Below are 18,917 nucleotides of genomic sequence, written 5' to 3'. Positions count from 1 at the left end.
TTAATACCCCTGAACATACACTTTAAAATGATTAAAATGGTAAATTTTATGTATATTTTACCACTAATTTTTTTAAAAAGAATGTTTAAGCACACACCTCCACACTAGGGCTTAGAAACTCAATGCTTCCAGGGACCAGGTGAGTGTCTCCGGTGGTGCAACTGACAGGCTGTCTGGGTCCATTCGGGCAGCTATAACAAAATACCACAGCCTGGGTAGCTTTTAAACAACAGAAATTTATTTCTCAAAGTTCTGGAGCTGGAAGTTTGAGATCAGGGTGCCAGTGTGATCAGGAGAGGGCCCTCTTCCAAGTCATGGATTTCTTGCTGTGTCCTCACCTGGTGGAAGGGCCGAGCAGCTCTGTGGCGTCTCCTTTATAAGGGCGCTAATCCCACACATGTATTCTTTCCCCATGTCTTGCCCTGTGCCTCTCTTCCATCCGGCAGTTCCTATGGGAAACGATATCCTTTTATAATAAACAGGAAATTTAGTAAGTAAAATCCTTCTCTGAGTTCTGTGAGCTGCTCCAGCCATTTAAGTGAATCCAAGGAGGGGGTTTGTGGGAACCTCCCATTTCTAGCCCGTTGGTCAGAAGCCCAGGGGACAACCTGGACTTGTGATTGGCATCTGGAGCGAGAGGTAGGACAGTCTAATAGGACTGAGCCCTCACCTGTGGACATGATGCCATCTCCTTGGTGGTGCTGGAAAACCCACACCACACACCAGAATGGGTACCAGAATCATTTTACCTCTCAACAGAGTGTCACCTGCATGAGGTCAAGGACCACATCTCAATCCCCCACTGTCAGAATATCGTTGGTCATCAATAAATATATTCTGAATAAACTTATTAATTAAAACCTTTTAAAAGGCAGTATGCTTTAAAACTCTTTAGTAATTACATATAACTTAAGTAATTGTAATTGTACTTATAATTTAGTACTTTTCTCTTTAAAATTAAATGGTTCTGAATCATGGATTGATCTAATCCTGTCTGTGCATCCAGCTTGAGGAAAGCTCATTTTAACTTAACTTGAACCTTTATTTTGACATGAATATTGTGAAGAAAACTTTAAGGCTTCAGCACTAATTGTGTGTCTACTAATAAACTTCGATCGTGGAGTAATCTGTCATCAGAAGAATTTGAAGGAGAATACAATGTAAAAAAATCCACCAAACGAGTTGAAACGGAATGCTTTCTGAGGCGTGGAAAGAGGCAGGTGACTCAGGGGGGCTTCATTTAGGTTAGAAGCCTTGAAGAATTCATTGGCGTGCATACCTTTCATTTATAAAAATAACCATCTTGAAAAAAGAAAGAAAAAAAGTAAATCAAGAATTTAAAATAAGAGAAAGCAGTGCACGGATAGAGGTGAACACAGGGTACTATTGGTGGCCCGTAAAAATATGTCATGGGGGGCGGGGGGCAGAAAGACGGTCCACAAAAAAGTTTAAGAGTCTAAAGAAGTGAGTGAAATAATTCACTACTCAGAGGCAATCACTACAATATATTCTTCTTGTATGACACATATTTTAATGTGTTTTAAATAACTGAGGTAACGATGAAGATACAATTTCACATCTTACTCTTTTCCACCTGATACTGCAGAAGAACCATTTTTCCCATATAACTATGGCTAAAAAAGAGAGAAAGCAATTCTTTGAAGTCTTTATAAAGGTCATAACCTTTGATTCTGTATTCACTTACTAATCCTGTTCATATCTAGACTAAGGAAATAATCCAAAATGGATAAGTATTTATGTACAAAATTTTCATTGAAGCGTTATTTATAATAGTAAAAAATTAGAAACAGGCACAAATTCCAATAACAGGAAAAAGGCAAATTATGATACATCCATAAGATGGACTACTTTGAGGTCACTAAAAATTATGTTTTCTAATAATGCATATTGTTAGGAGCATGTTTAATGAGTACAAATTTTCTGTTGAATAAATAAAGCAGGATACAAAATTATATATTTTTATTGTCTTTATGTTATACACACATAAATTTATATACAACTATGCACAGAAAAAGTTGAATATATGATCCTTTAGGTGTTCACCACGCTTAACTCCAGGTGGTAGGAATCAAGTGATTTTTATGTTCTCATTATATTTTTCTATCGTTTCTAAATTTCACGTAATAAGTAGGCATTAATTTCTTTATCCAGGTGGGGAAAGATAATATTTTAATAAAGTCTCTTGATTGAGTTAATGCACAAAAGTCATTAGAAATTTTTTTTAAAACTTGGATAATTCTACACTATACATGAATGATAACTGTAAATAAATCATATTTGTATGACAGTCCTTAATTAGGTGGAAATAGTAGTACTTAAAAAAACTTTCTTGGGTTAAGTTTTAAAGCTTTTGATTCATAAATTCCAAGCTAAGTACTAGAGCTGTCAGGCCCTTCAAATCAATCACTGTGTATCCGGACCTTTTTTTTTTTTCTTTATGACAGTTTTGAAATGTTATTTCACCAACTTAGGGACTGGAGATGATCAAGATGATAAAGAATTGGATTTTACAAACTCTTGAAGTCAAAATTTATTTTTTCAGGGACGTATTTATGTTTCTTGCCTCCAAAACAGGGCAGTCCATTCAAAGAACACCCTGAAAGAAGGAAAGATGTTAATGGCCCATGAGAAGTTTGAAAGGATTTCCTAATCTGTAGGAGAGCTTCAAAGTAGGCCAACCCACAAGGCCATGGGCGAGAGCAGAGCCAGGAACGGGGTCTATCCGGTGAGCTGGCCACGAAGGAGGGAGCAGCTCTCGGCCCCAGGGATGCACTATTTTTGCTTTTGAGCAGGCGAGATGAGGGGAGATTTAGGAAGGAGAACCTAGAGTTTAGCTGGGGGCATGTTTTTATCTGAGATGCTCAGGGAGACGTCCAAATAGGTGTCAGGTAGGCAGCCGGCTGGAGGAACCTGTGGCTCTGCGGCTCAGAGGCAGCGGGACTGCGGTGAACTTGCCTGCAGTACCATCTTCTGCTGGCCCCTCCGGAACCCTCTCGCCCCTCTCCCACACACTCCATGCACGGCCCCACTGATCAGCCTGCAGTTCCCAACTGGCCGGATTCCTACCCATCTAGATCTTTGCCATGATTCTCTCCCTCTGCCTCCCGGCCACCCTCCAGCCAATCACCTGGCTGCATCCTACCGGATGGATGGGTTTGACCCTTCCCTTCCCCCACCCCCAATCAGGCTGGTCCCCGATGTCCTGCTTTCCCACAGCTCCTCCTCATGGCCCCCTTGTCACACTGCGTTGCATCTTCGCCTCCCCCAGGAATTACTTGAGGCAGGACATGTGTCTTATTTAGGTTGTGTCCCGAGCAGTGGTAGGCACTCAGTAAATATTTACTGAATGAATGAACTCATCTCTGCCCCCAGCTTCTTCTTGCTTCAAGTCACACAGAATAGCGTATCCCAAACAAGTCTCTGAACTTCCCTCCCGTCAGACGACTCCCCTTCCCAAGAATTTCCAGAGTCTTCTGTTGTTGACTGCTTCCCATGGAGATGTGGTGTCCTCCATTGCTCCTCCTTCTGCTAAATATATCAAAAGAGAAAGCACACAAGGTCTAGATGTTTTGAGGCCAGGATTCCATGGAAGAATGATAACAGCTTCATCTTTATCTTTGTAAAGATATAAAAGAGCCTCTAGCACCTGCACAAGTATGAAGGCTGAAGGAAGGCTCATCAGTGCGTTCTACTCACCTTTCTCAGGACACTACGCCCTGGGGACCTCAAACCCCTTTCAGTTCCCAGAAAACAGACTGTTGGATGGGAACAGACTATCCCAAGCTCTCAAAGGAGGAATGCAGGCTTGAGCCCACAGATATGTTACTACAGCAGATCTTGTGCTATCTCGTGAGTACTTTATCATCTTTCACCCCCAGTAATAATAAACAAGAGTGGGAATGAAAAAGTAAAACTAGATGATAGTGATGGGCACTGTCGGTTTAGATGAGCTTTTCATAACTGAGAACGTGACCCCCGGGGGAATCTTCCACCTTGAATGGCCCATCAGTGCCCTTCAGGGAGTCAGTTGTGTATTCAGCTGTGAAGGATAGGAGAAATAATTATGGATCCTATACAGAGTGCTGGAAATACATTATTGAACATTGAATCGAGAAGGGAAGTTGCATTAGGGCTTTAAAGGATTCTAGCTCTCTTTTTAAAATCCCTTATGATATATAAGTCTATCAACCTACTTTTAGGCAGTTTCAGGAACATGTTAGCGATGATAGCTTGGGGGCTGCCCAACAAAATAGGACGCGGCAGAGTGAGGGAAGCCAGACAGCCATGGCCACTGTTTGCAATGCTGTGAGATCGACATTCCCTTAAAGGAGACCCAGAGTTATAAGGGGTGACTGCTTAGTAATGGACTTGGTAAAGATCATGGGACAGGGGAAAAGGTACCTGAATAGAAATCCAAGCTCTCCAGTTTTAAAAGGAAATGAAGTCTATGCCCTAACACGGTGGTTCTCAACCTTTAGTAGGAATCAGAATCATCTGGAAAGCTTCTGAAATGCGGAGTTTCTGACTCAGTAGGTCTGAGATGGGGCCTGAGGATTTACATGTCTATCGGCTTCTCAGGGGATGCTGACATGGCCCAGGACACACACTTGGAGAACCAAGGCTCTCAATCTTGGCTACATGTTAAAATCACTTGGGGAGGGCTTCCCTGGTGGCGCAGTGGTTGAGAACCTGCCTGCCAATGCAGGGGACACGGGTTCGAGCCCTGGTCTGGGAAGATCCCACATGCCGCGGAGCAACTGGGCCCGTGAGCCACAACTACTGAGCCTGCACGTCTGGAGCCTGTGCTCCACAACGGGAGAGGCTGCGACAGTGAAGAGGCCCGCGCACTGCGATGAAGAGTGGCCCCCGCTCGCCGCAACTAGAGAAAGCCCTCGCACAGAAACGAAGACCCAACACAGCCAAAAATAAAAAATAATAAATAAATAAATAATTTTTTTAAAAAATCACTTGGGGAGCTTTCTATTTAATTTCATTTTATTTTTTAATTTTTTCAGCTTTACTGAAATATAATTGACACTTAACATGGTGTAAGTTTAAGGTGTACAACATCTTGATTGGATATGTTTATAAACTGCAAATTAGGGACTTCCCTGGCAGTCCAGTGGTTAGGACTCTGCGTTTCCACTGCAGGGGGCACAGGTTCAATCCCTGGTCGGGGAACTAAGATCCTGAATGTCATGCAGTGTGGCACGGCCAAAAAATAAATAAATAAAAATTAATAAAATAAAATAAATTGCAAATTGATGACCACCGTTGTATTAGCTACCACCTCTATCCTGTGCCGTATTTACCATTTCTTTTTCTGTGGTAAGAACGTTTAAGATCTGCTTTCTCAGCAACATTCAAATACACAGTACAGTATTATAAGCTATAATCACTGTGCTATATGTTAGATACCCAAACTTTTTTTTTTCTATTTTTTGGCCACGCTGCGTGGCATGCGGGATCTTAGTTCCCCTGACCAGGGATTGAACCCGTGCCCCCTGCAGTGGAAGCACGGACCCTTAGCCACTGGACCACCAGGGAAGTCCCCGATACCCAAACTTTTCACTTATAACTGGAAGTTTGTACCCTTTGACCAATATCTCCCCATTTCCACCATCCCCCAGCCCCTGGCAACCAGCATTCTGCTCTGTTCCTCTGCGTTTGCCATTTTTAGATTCCACATATATGTGAGATGACACAATATTTGTCTTTCTCTGTCTGACTTATTTCACTAAGCGTAATGCCCTCAAGGTCCATGCTTGGGGAGCTTTTTAAATACACCAGAGTCGGGGCCTCATCCCCTAGAGATTCTAATGTAATTGGTCTAAGGTGTGTTAGAACTTCAGTAATTTTTAAGACCTCTCTCAGTCATTCGAATATTTGCCCAAGCTTGAGAAATACTGCTCTAAACTGTGCCATCAGGTTAATGAGTAGATTTTAGGTCCACTTTATTACCTTTCTGTAGAAAAAGCAAAAAACTGATGGGGTGAGGTGCAAAGTCAGGTCAGCACTCAAGGCCCACACATATATCACCTAGTGGCATACTCCTAGGTTTGAAGGAACAAGTTCTATAAACTGCAGGCTTCTGAAAACCAGGTGTTAACAAGAGACTTGTCTCTGGACTGACGAGCAGGGATCTTCCTATTTGGAGGGGCATTCTTTTCACTACCTTTCCAAAATGCTAGGCTGGACTCAACACCAAAAAGCATGAGCAATCATTTCCTCTTCAAGTCTCTTCCAGTCTTCATGGCAAGATGCACATCTCAGGTGAGTGCTAGTCTTCAACAGGAGTGACCTTTGCCGGGAGCAGTGAATAGCTTATGGCCAGCGTGGCTTGAGTTATATATAACTAGAGATTACTAGCGTCTCTTTGTTTTCACTGTATCTACGTTTTTTATTATTACCTCCTCTTTATGGCAAGAGGTAATGGCTATTCACCTAAAACTGTAATATGTTTCCTTTTTAAATTGAATAAAAGTTTCAGTTATATAAAATGAATTAAGTCCTAGACACCTACTATACACCACAGTGTCTATAGTTAACAATACTATGTTGAATACTTAAAAATTTGCTGAGTGGGTGGATCTTGTGTAAAATGTTCTTACCACAAAAAAAGTAAATAAGAATGGTGGGAGGAAACTTTTGAAGGTGATGCATATGTTTATGGCATGGATGGTGGCATTGGTTTCATGGGTGTATAATTATTACCAAACTCATCCAGTGGGATACACTAAATATGTACACTTTTTGTATGCCAATCTCACCTCAATGAAGTGGTTTATAAAAAAGAAAAAAAAGAAGTCAGAACTCTTGGGTTTGAGCCTTAATGTATCAACTTAGTGTCGGCTATTTTAGAACGCAACCAGAGGTGTACCAAATGAAAATAAATCTCAATTGAAAATTGAAAAAAAATTAAGTAGAAGAATGAATCATATGTTTAAAGTAGTAAATAATAATCCATAACGGTGCAGGTGGTGTGCTATGTCAAGAGAAAACAGATACGGAAATGCCCTCTTGTCCAAACCCTTTTCCACTCCATCCCAAAGACAAGGAACTCCAAATGACTGGCGTGAGAATACTCTGACAATGTGAGAAGGGAAAGCTACCTTTCCCCAAATCACCAGGCAATAGTGCCCTGCTACATGGCACCCATATTGTGACACATGCCCACGCATGACAGCCCCTCACACCCACCCTGGCCAGACCCTGAGGCACTGAAGTTGTAGCACATGGCGTTCTTGGGGTCCCATGGACAGTCTCCAGGGGGCAGGAGCTCGCTCACTGATCTTGCAGCCTTCAGAGTCATTTACAAAAAATCTACCCCAAATACTTGCAGACTATTTGGATTTTGGATCAAAATCTTTTAAAATACGAAAGATCAGCGTGCCTTTGGAATACCTTTGTGTGCGTGTGCGTGCATGTGATTAGTTATTCAATCAAACACCATCCCCTTGCCCATCCACATCATATAATAAAACACAGAATTACCCACAAGTTGGTAAAATATATTTTATTTGTTCATAAAAAGAAATAGTATGAATTACCAGAATTTCATTTTTCCTAGAAACATCTTTCTCTGTGTAAAATTAATTTGTGTTATACATAGGACAAAATATTTGATTTAATTTTTTTTTTCTTTTTGTACATATTGGTTATTCTAACATCCAGGTTATAGAGGACACACTGCTAGAATTTGCAGTATTCCAGGTTACTGGGCTGAATGAAACTCAGTCATAAATTAATGTTACAAAAGTGAAAAAAAAAATCTAACCACACCTTGAAGTTTTACTGACCATCTTTCTTGATCAACTAAAAAGAAAAAGGACATTGACTTCCATGTCAGCATTTTAGACACTATGTGTTTCTAGTTTAGCGGAACCTTCCATTTTCCTTTCTCATGAAAATATCCTGGTAGGATCTGAAACTGTGTTTCTCCAAAGGCCTATAATGTACCTGTCACTCAGAATGACTTCATAGGAGGATCCCATGAAGAAGACAACTTCTCTTCCTTCATCTTCCAATTAAACGTTTATCATGCAGTCACTACACCTAAACACCCTTCCAGGTACCACTTACCAAGTACGAACACCTCAAAGACAGCATGGGCTCGACAGGAACAATAACAACCTCCAAATTTTTTGTTAACCTTTTTGTTTGTTTTTAAACAAACTGAGCGGAATCAAGTACCCCATGAATATCAGAGCTTTTCCTATAATCCGGAAGAAACCCAAAACGTGTTAGGACAAATTGCCAAACCAGAAATGGTGTTTGTCTTCTAGCAGCTAAAAGGTTAAGTCGGTGGTCGTGCAGATGGCTAGAACAGGAAGAAAGTCAAGGCCTAATTTTATGTATCGCCCAACTTCTCCAGGAGGAAGACACGTGTGCCCTGTAATAAGTATCACGCGATGGGGGTGTAACCTTGGGGCCGACGCTGAGTCAGGAGCCGTCAGGAACCGTAAGCCGTCAGACTCCTCGGAAGAGATGCACAGGAAGTCTGATTTATTTGTCTTCCACAGAAAAACTCGCTCTAGTCCTTCAGTGTTAATTATCGCCATCTGTTTGGATTCAAGGATTTGACCCAGAATAGAATCTTGACTCACTTCAGTGTTCATGACTAAATGACCCTCCTTCTCTCTGAGGATTTCCTGTTTCAGTTTTAAGGCAGGGAATAAACAACTTAATCGAAAATGGTCCAGCTTAGAAAGACAAGCAGGGACCTGGAGGGGAAGGAAAAGTTCATATGCATTTCCCCGCTGCTTTGTGGCAAACCCTTCTCTGAACTTTTTTTGCAAGTTGACATCACACACAATGTCAGAGCATGAGAGTAGACGGAAAGCGGACAGGGCCGGATCGGGTGGCAGATGTGGGCTGGCTTTGACTTTGAGCGATGTTATGCTGTAACGGAAAAGAGGTGTTCCCAGTTTTATTTCTAATGAGCCTTCTGATTGGAGAAATGCACGATCAATTAGCACCCTCATGAAGATGTCTTTGACACCCAAGCAGCAAGAGGGAAGAGCCATGCCATGATTATGGGCGTTCCCCTAAGTGCAGGTTCTACACGGCTTGGTAGAGCAGTAACAAAGCTATGAAATGCACACAGCATCTCAGGAATGCACAGAGCTCCCGCCTCCACGTCCCCGTGCCCATCCTCCTATACCTTAGCTTTGCAGCTAAGCACGAACTAGCTACGTCGGGGCTAAAACTTGTGGGCAAAGACAGACCAGATTATCGAGAAGACATCCCGTAAAGACCAGTGTTTTGTTTCACTGGCGAGCGAGTTATCCCATAGAACATACCAAAGTGTCCTTTGTAAATATCACAACCCAACCATTTTGACAATATCTTCCCATATGTTCCTTAGTGAAAGTAGAACACAAATGACAGTTCTTTGATATTGCTATACGGTTACCCAACTGCCACTAGCTGGTCATCACAAATGACCCCTTCTCTGCCCCCTCCACAGAGAGGTAGGGGAGGACATTCTGCGCCAGCAGCCACAGTGCTGGCACCCCTTCTGCCAGGGCCTGCCTAAAACAAGGGACAGCGGCACAGGCTCGAGCGCTTGCAGGCAACACGGGCCAGCGTTCCCAGTCTCTTTTTACAAGAGCCTCTCCTGGTTCTCGCTGTTTGGCTGTTGGCTACAGAGCGTGTTGTCTGAGATGAGCTAGGAATTCCAGGAAGGGGAGTTCCAGACACCAAACAGGGGCTGGCTCCGCACCTAGTGGCACCTTGGTAGACTCAGATGGCGTGGGATGAACCTGACCCCTGCAGGTCTCGACACCCGGCACCCTTGGTTCGATCCGGTGGCTCTGCTGGCCTAGGGGATTCTTTGGTGTGTCAAAGCAGAACCGTCTGCCTGGAGAACGGAACACGATGCACTCGCATGCAAATTAGAAGGGATCGTCTTTATTTCTAAAGCAGCAGCCGAGCATCTCACACACGGGACCTGCAGAAGTGGGGACTGATAATTGGTTTGGAGTCTACGCCCTTGGATGTGTCAGCACGTCAGCGAGAAAGCTGCTATGCGAAGGTCTGGCGGCCCAGAGCTCCCAGAGGTGCCCAGGCAGGAAGGGAGATTGAAGCTTCCATATGAGGAGGTGCGCAAGTGCCTCCAGACAGCGATCGAAGGCTGCATACCCGTAACAACAAAAATCTCAAGTTGTGCTTTTCTTCTTTTTAAATACAATGGGTAGAAAGAAAGAAAAAAAAAAAAAAAAAAGGAAGCACCATCCATTGTGAAGACAAGAAGAAAATATTAGAAACACTTTGGAATGTTAACAGATTATGTGACTCTCTAAAGAGCGTGGCTAGGCAGCTTAGTGAATTAATTGCTTATGAATTAAAAATAAATTATTATAAAATAGATTTCTGTACATTTTACATACATATAATCTCTCTCAATATTTCCTAAGCCCCGGGTAGGGGAGGCGGGGGATGGGGGCGGGAGGGTCTGATCAGTCCCAGCCGAAGTCGTGGCCCGTCATCTGGTAGAACTTGCGGTTGAAGGGCCGGTAGAAGTCGCGCAGCCGCCGCAGGACCTGGCCGTCGATCTCGGGGTGGGGTCTGCCCTTGGTCTTGCCCAGGCAGTGAGGGCGGCCGCTGCCCTCGGCCTTCTTGAGGCAGGGGAAGCCCTTGGTCTGGTTGAAGTAGAAGTGCTTGTCGGAGATGATGCGCTTGAGGCCCAGGAAGTCCTGCACGCGGCCCAGCTCGCCAGCCGGGTCGCGCACCAGCCGCTCGCCGCTCACGAAGAGCAGCTGCCGGGCGGGGAAGTGGCGCAGCCAGCGCTCCAGGTGCTCGGCGTACAGGCCGATCTGGATGGCGCTCCACGCCCGGTCCACGAGGCCCGCCGTCCGGTTCCTGAAGGCCAGGCTCTCGAAGCTGGGGATGTCGGGCCGCTTGGACAGCGTCTGCGTGTAGTCCGAGACGGCCCTGGTCACCGGGTCCCGCACCACCACCAGGAGCTTGGTGTCCTTGGACATGGCCGAGATGCGCGCGGGCGCCTCGCGCGTCACGAAGTAGCTGGGCGTCTTCTCCATGGTGATCTGCCCCTCCAGGGTCCTCGGCATCAGGTCCCTGGGCGGAGCAGAAAGGCACGTTAGAGCCTGAAGACTGAGCGCCTTCCCCTGATTGCCACCGCGAGCTCCTTCCCGGGAGAGGGGGGGGTCTTACAGACCCGGAGCCTGAGTTGAGGTACCGACCGCTCCACTTATTAGACGTGTGACCGTGATCGCGGAGAAGTCGCACAGACGCAAGGCTGTGCACCCCTGGTTCCTCGTGGATGCACTTAACGGGAAATAATAATACTACCATCTCCTATGGTTGTTGTGATGATTAAACGTATTAATATACCTCAACAGCTTAGAAAAGTGCCTGGCATAGGCAGGGAGACTTGTATGATATCTATCTTAGCATAATTTAAACATAACCATGTAGGCAAAACTGCTATAACCTACAGGAAAGATAGGACATGATATTTGGACCAAAAAGCAGTTCTGTGTGGTGATTAGCACTAAAAATCACAGGAATCAACGATGTAAGACTGCACCTGATTTGCTCCCTGAGTTTCAGCATCCGAATATGTGAAACGGGAATGATTTCCACCCATTGCATTCGGTTGTTGCGGGGTTTGTAAAATGGAAGCATTTAGCTTAACATTTAAGCACCGTGGGCTTGGACATCAGACCGCTTGGGTTCAAATCCCAGCTCGGTCACTCATAAGCTGTCTCATTTTCAGCAACTTACTTTCTGGCCCTCTCTCCTCAGCTGTAAGAATAGAGATGATAATACCAACCTTATGGGAGTTTAATGAGGATTAAGACAATTAATGATCACGATATGCTTTGAACGTGCCTGGCATACGTTATATATTCGATATTCACTAGCTGCGGCTACTACTCCATTATTATGATCATTATGACCGTGTTCAGTACACAGTTTACAGCACACAGTAGGACCACGCTGAGCATGCGTGTGTACACGTTGGTGTGTGTACATCAGAAGGAGATGTGTTACCTAATCGGACACTAAGTAGCGGTCACAGATGTACAATCTTCCATTGGCTATGGGATAGAGATTTCTGATTGATTCCAACCTGGGCCCAGGAATTGGAAAGACAATTTCCACATCATTTTTGACCAGATATTTACCTCTCAGTAGGACATTCTGAACTTCCAGCTTCAAGCCATCCCTAATCTACTGAGACCAAAATCCCTCTAGGGAGACATTTATAGAAAAGACGATATAAACTCTATTGCAAGCGGCAGAAAGGGCAACGGGTTCCTCCTTCATAGCAAGTTAGAGGAAGCAGGCTTCTCCCCGAAGGACTGCCTTGCAGCCCTACGGCTGCCCCCGGCTTAAGCTAAAGCTGGATTGACCCACTTTGCCCATTAACCACTTAGACGAACATAGCCATGTCATCAGGCTAATGTGATGAAGGATTAAAGAGGGGCCCGGCTCTCAACTTATTTTGCATTTCACTCAAAAGCAGGTCGAGTTTGCTCAAGTCCGAGTTGTTTCCAGTGTTCAGCCATTTGCACCTAGACTGAGTCTACAAGAAAGGGTTTAATATTCAGCATCCAAGTGCTATACGGCTATGACTGAAGGAAACCCAACCCACCAAGTTCTCCAGGGCCAGGGCAGATGGAGTGGGTTTGGGGTCTGTCTTCAGAGGGTCCGTCTGACCTGGCGTGGGCGCCGAAGTCCAGCCTCTGGTCTGAGTCTCAGCACCCCCTTGATTGAGGGATGTGCCCCTCACTTGTCCATGCCTCAGTTTTCTCATTTGATCCGTGAGATAAAGGATGATGCCCACCCCCCAGGGTTCCTGGGAGGCCTGTGACACTCCTTGTGACCAAGCCTGGGTGCCAAGGAAATGCTGTCAATTCCCTTCTGTTGACAGCGTCCGGGAAAGGGTGTAAGGAAGCAAGGTCTGCACACGGAGACTGGTCACTCCCTCGGATCTACCCCACAGAGGGGACACGGGGACGGCCCCCGGGAGCGGCAAAGCTGCAGGAACAGCGGACGTGGCTCTCAGCCTACCTGGGCTCCAGAACCATCTCTGAACTTTTGCAGCCTGCGTCCCCTCAACGTCCTGAAACAAGGGCCTGGTGGTCATGGGACAAAATGGCCAAATAAGAAAGCGCGTACCAGGACTAGCAGAAAAGGATGGGAAATTCTCACCGTCCTCCGGTCCAAAGGCACAGCCCCCTCGGCCATAAACAAAGGATCCCTGAGCCGTGGGCAGATTCTTGGGTTGGACCACCCACCGGTCACCCTCGCCATCCTGGGGTACCAGCTCCAAGGGACCCCGCCTCCCCAGGATGGTCCAGAGTTTGCACACATATGTCAGAAAGCACTCAGACTTTCTCTGATTATCAAATAACAGCCGGGGAAATTGCTGACACCAAGCCTCAGCCCCCGACCACCGCAGGCTCCACGGTCACTCTCCTCGGGGCGTACTTGGTGCAGACGCCGAGGAGCTGGTGGGTGAGTGCACCATGGGGTTCTCCATCATTTCGGCAGGTGCCTTCCGAACCCCTTCTGCCGGTTTCCGGGGGCACTTCCGTGGCGGGGGGGAAGGGAGCCGAATACGCCACCCGAAATATGTCTCTTTGGCATAAGGGTTATTTTAGGCTGATTATTTTTAAGAAATAGCAGACGTAGAAAAGCTCTGAAAACCAGTAAAAGTTACCCTTTAGTAAGAGAAGTGTACATGTATAAGGGAAATGTAAGAGTGTCTTCCTCTGTGTACCAGGAAGAGAAGAACAGGTACGTCTCTAGAAACTCGTATCCGGAGTTAAATCTGCCTAACAACTGTACCCTTATCTACTGGGCTTTTCCCCACCACCTCCCAGAACTGGCCTCCCCCCTCCAAAATCTTGTTTTGTCTTCAGCTGGAGATGGCGTTTAAGATGGCGGCTTGGGCCATTTCTACGAGCTGCTCAGGTTTCCTGGGTATCTCCCACATACACAGGAGGTACACATGTTCTTAAACTTGTTTGTTCTTCTTGTGTTGCCTGTCTTAAACTTGTTTGTTCTTCCTGTGTTGACTGTCTTTTATTACAGGGAGTGAGGGGTCTCAGCTCTAGAAGGGTGGAGGGAAAATTATTTTTCCTCCCCTACCCAGGCCCTGGGCTCAGACAGAGCTGGGCATCTCCCCAGCATAGCCCTGTGGGCCCATCCAGCGGGGAACACAGCACGGCCCGAGAAGTGTGCGGAGAGCTCCTGGCAGAACCTTCCGGGCGGTTACAGGCAAGTCCCCTTTCTCGCCTTATCAGCTCTTCTCCCACGCCCGCCACCTAGTCCCAGAGCAAAGCCCTTACCATTCACTTCCTGGGCCCAGCTTCCGCCTCCCCGCCCTTCACTGGCCGGGCTCTCCTGTCCCAACACTCAGGACCTCTCGGAGCAGAGCAGTGGCTCGGAGAAGACAGGACGTGGCCGAGGGTGACCCCCGCACGTGGACCCTGCGCGCCCATCCCTCCAGAGGCGGCTCCAGCCCCAGGCTGGTCTCCTGAGCCAGCAGGGAGGCTGCAGCTTAACTGAGCAGCTCACCAGGAAAGCCAGTTTCCCAAACTGACAGTCACAGCTAATAATCATGCGGCGCTCTGGGGCTCCCAGAGAAACTCTCACACACACCATCTGATCTAATCCCTCGCACAAGCCTTTGAGGAGGCATTGCCAGGCCCCAGCTTACTGAGGAAGGAGCTGGGGCTGGCGGGGAGGGTCCCCGGCCTCCAGGCCGAGAGCTGAGACCCAGAGTCAGGTCCTCTGACGCCCCTCGTCACAACCGCCGCCCCAGCCTTCTTTGTTTTTCTTACTGTGATGAAATTTACAAAGAGCCACACACCTGTCCTCTCTCTAAAGAGAGAACCTGTATTTCTTCTTCTCATTCAGAGACTAGCATCTTAATAATAGGTATTCCAGAGCCAGAATCACACGCCTACCATCGTGATTGTTCAAAGATCAGTCAGATTTCGAAACAATGGATATCTCAGGGTAACACACGCCCGCGGTAACTGCATGGGAAGGGGCTGCGAGGTCAGGACGGTGGCAGCAGCTCCTTCTGCCAGCACCGTCCCCCAGCCCCCTCCTCCCCTCTTCCACCACGCAGGCGGGAAGGGACACCTCTTCAACACCTGGCACGTCCCCCATGGGTGCTTGTGAAGACAGTGGGGTGCAAGTCTCAAGAAGACGCATGCTCACACCCACCAGAAGCTTCCCTCGGGACAAGCCGAGGAGATACTGAGCAGAGGTGTCGGGTGACCCTCACGACATTCAGGCCTGGGGATGACCAGCCCGGTGACCTTCCGGGAGCACCGGGGCCCTCAAAGAGCTGGGCCACGGAGCAGGAACTTGGGAAACTGGTGGGTTTGCAGGGGGCGTTTCAGGCTTTCAACGTGTTTCATGAAATTCACAGGAGAGTGATGTGCCTCTCAGTGGCGGCCAGATTCACGCTGGATGCCAAGGGTGCCAGGAATTGGACGCCTGGGCCCAGCCCCAGACCCACCGAATCAGGCCTGTGTGGGTGGGGTCCCGTCGCGGGAGTCTCTCCAATGATGCCAACCTGCAGCCAGACCGGAAATCGTCCCCTGGGGCACCTGTGGACCTGGCAGCTGCCGTGCGCTTCAGCCACTTATTCTGCTGATGCCATGTGCACCTACTGGGGGTGCTGGCTGGGGACAGAGACCCCCATGGTGAAAAAAAATCGAGAAAACAATCCGGTGGACAGAACAAAAGTTGTTCTGCTAATCCAAGGCATGATTTGAGTCAAAGGCCTGGAGTGAAGTCTAGAGAACTCGGAGTCATACCCTCACCGCTGAAAGCAGACCACGCCCCAGAGTGAGTGACGGTGACGCCCCGGGATCTACAAACCACAGAGGAGGAATGTAACAAACAGAAGAAACAAAATACAGTCAGGTTCAATGCAAATAAAGGAAAGGATGTTTGTTGCCCCTAAATACATGCATGTGTGCATACACATAGAGATACACACACACACCACACACATACACACTACAGAGTTAATTATCGAACACAAATTGGGCTCCCAGTAAAACAAAATGAGGCAAACTGAAGGAAGTAGAAGAAACGTAAGGTTGACTCTACCCGTGTGCATAAGAGACTAAAAGATGCATCTAACTCTTTCATCGTCCAAAGTTAGATAATATCAATATAAACAGAAGAAAGATAAAAAACAAATAGGTGAAGAATAGTACAAGTCCCAAATTATCTGATTTATGCCTTTGTCAAACTCAGGGCTTAAAACAAAACTAAGTTCTCTTTATTTTTAAAAACTCCAATGAAACTTGATGTCAAAACGACCACTGGGCCATTTTCCTCTTTCCTAATCTTGTGGCAGGTGGACACGGAGTATGTCCAGAGTCAGGTGTGAGGATTTAGAATCTCAGCCCCAGGTCCGCGCTGACCTGTACCGGGGCTTCGCCAGACTCAGGAGCGGCTGAGAGGTGACCTGTGGAGTCAGCCTCCCACGGAGGACTGACTGTCACGGGCTTTGCAGAAGCCCATCCTTTACAGCTGATCATCCCAAGTCTCGATGGGGCTCTGATGTGTTACTGCTGGGAGCAGACTCTTAAAAACAAACCTTCGGGCCTAAATGCGTAGGAACTTTGAATGAACCAGAGAAGTTCTAAAAGCCCTGTAATTCTGATGTTCTCCAGTAGCAAAGGTTGCCCTAATTTTCTTTTTCTGCTTATTTTCTTTCTTCAGATGGCACACCTCCTCCCAGGGTCCAGCAAGTGAACTTATTGTTTGAACTGGCCAATTACACCACAATAAAGAGGAAGGTTATTGAAATGGGTGTAACCCAATGCACTACAGCCGAACAGATGCCAAGATGTTGACACAAAGCAGATGATGGAAGTGAATGAACTTGAACTTCAGAGAGGGGACAAGCTGCAAGCCACATTGGGTTGGGGTGGGCCCATCTCCCCCTTGGATTGAGGAAAACTAGGAAGAGTTAGGGAAACATCCGGCCCCCTGTTTCCCTCTCCTGGGGGGAGAATGACCTCTTGCTTGGTTACAGAAATACCCCACATATGCACACTATTATAAATAAAATAGATAACCAACAAGGACCTAGTGCAGAGCACAGGGAACTCTACTCAATATTTTGTAATAACCTATAAGGGAAAAGAATCTGAAAAAGAATATAGATAGATAGATATAGATATATGTATAAGCTAGTCACTGTGCTGTAACCTGAAACTAACACAACGTCGTGAATCAACTCTACCCCAATAAAAAAAAATACCCGCACGTTTCCTGACCTCCAACAGCAATCTTTTTTCTTAATTCTAAAAATCTACTTTTTAACCTACATACAGTAAATAATCATTCTTGGTGTCCAGTTCCATGACTTCGGACACATACATAGAAATCTTTAACAACCAGCACCACGATCAAGATACAGACCAGTTCTATCACTCCCAAATCTTTCCCTTGTGCTGCCCCTTTCCAACGAAGAGCTTAAAGCAAACTCCTTCCACAAGGCAAATCCCCTTACAAATAGCCCGAGGCTGCCCAAATCCTTGTTTGGATACCGTTGGGAGGAAAATCTTGATTGAAAAGAGAAAATGGTCAATAGAGACTTAGACATTTTGACATCACAGATCTATTTACTGTTGCTTAAAAAAAAAAAAAAAAAAAGAAGCTACAAGTTTTCACGAAGATGAACAACCCTGGCCACATTCCTGCCTTTCCAGGCCTCAGCCTCCTGGTCTGTGAATTAGCACCGAAGAGGAGGTCGCATTCTGATAAACTGCTCTGAGGACAATCCCACTGTGGTGTCAGGTTGGTAACCGGCCAGGAAGCCGAAATGCCGCATCACTTTTAGCTGTTCCCAAAGCCCACGTCCAGCCCCTGAGAATTCAAAAAACAACAGAGCAGCCAGGAGAAACCTTTACACCCAGAAGAATCAGGATTTCTAGGAAGGTTACACCTCTCCTCCCCACCCTGCAAACAACTAAATAAATAAACCTTCACAGTCCGAAATCCACGTGGGGAATAAGGATGCCCCCCGCCTTTTTTTTGAGCAGCTGATAAACCCGCAAGTATCAGCAGCAAAACTCAAAAACACTGGGACCCCCAGAGATGCAGGGAGAGGTGGGGCTGAACAGGTAGAGCACAGAAGATTTTTAGGGCGGTGAAAATACCGAGTGATACCATCATGACGGATACGTGTCATTATGCATTTGTCAAGCCCACAGAACAGACATCTCCTGGGGTGGGCCCTGCTGTAAACTATGGACTTGGGGCGATGATGACGGATGTGTCAGTGTAAGCTCATCATAACCAGTGGACCACTCTGATGGGGGAAGGCTGTGCTTCGGGGGGAGCGGGAGGCCTATGGGAATGGGATTGAACCCCAAATTCAAGCGCCGGTGCTCAGTTTCTGGAACTCTGCGCTTTCTGCTTGATTTTGCTGTGACCCTAAAACTGCTCTAAAAAAATAAATAAATAAAATCTGCTTTAAAAAAAAAAAAGGCAGCAACCCCGAACAACCCTGAGATCCCCTCTCTCCTTGGCTTCCTGTCTGTGAAGGCTGGTTTCCTCCTTGGGAAGAACGGGGTCGCACACCCTCGCACCCTCAGCCCGGGCCTCAACGCAGGTGCAGCCTGCTCATGGGGACCCTTTCCTAACCCTCACCTTCCTCTGCGGCTCCAGTCGAGGGCTCTCCCTGGGATGCTGGGATCGCGGCACCTGTGCCTTCGTCACCTGTGACCACTCAGGAAAAAAGAAAACCCTTTCCTCCTGGGGAACACTGAGGGCTGTCAAAGGTAGCACATCTTAACCTGTGACAGGCAAGATCAGGGACTAAACAGCCAACTTCCTGCCTTGAAAGTACATGCCAGAAAAACTCAGAAAACGAACAAAAA

At 46.6% G+C, this 18,917-nt stretch overlaps 1 protein-coding gene across 3 annotated transcripts in view; it reads right to left on the bottom strand.

The window, feature by feature from the left end:
* Positions 1-1,986: 1,986 nt before the first annotated feature.
* The window catches only part of LOC309618892 (heparan sulfate glucosamine 3-O-sulfotransferase 3B1), a 48,616-nt gene continuing 31,685 nt past the window's right edge, over positions 1,987-18,917 (bottom strand). For all 3 annotated transcript variants that reach the window (XM_082373363.1, XM_082373364.1, XM_082373365.1), the window contains one exon: positions 1,987-11,100. In XM_082373363.1, coding sequence (XP_082229489.1) covers positions 10,435-11,100 — 666 coding nt within the window. In that variant the 3' untranslated portion in view covers positions 1,987-10,434. The remainder of the gene's footprint in view (positions 11,101-18,917) is intronic.

This window comes from Balaenoptera borealis (assembly GCF_965194805.1).
Source record: "Balaenoptera borealis genome assembly, chromosome: 20".
Taxonomy (NCBI): domain Eukaryota; kingdom Metazoa; phylum Chordata; class Mammalia; order Artiodactyla; family Balaenopteridae; genus Balaenoptera; species Balaenoptera borealis.
This window is presented reverse-complemented; position numbering and strand designations above follow the sequence as displayed.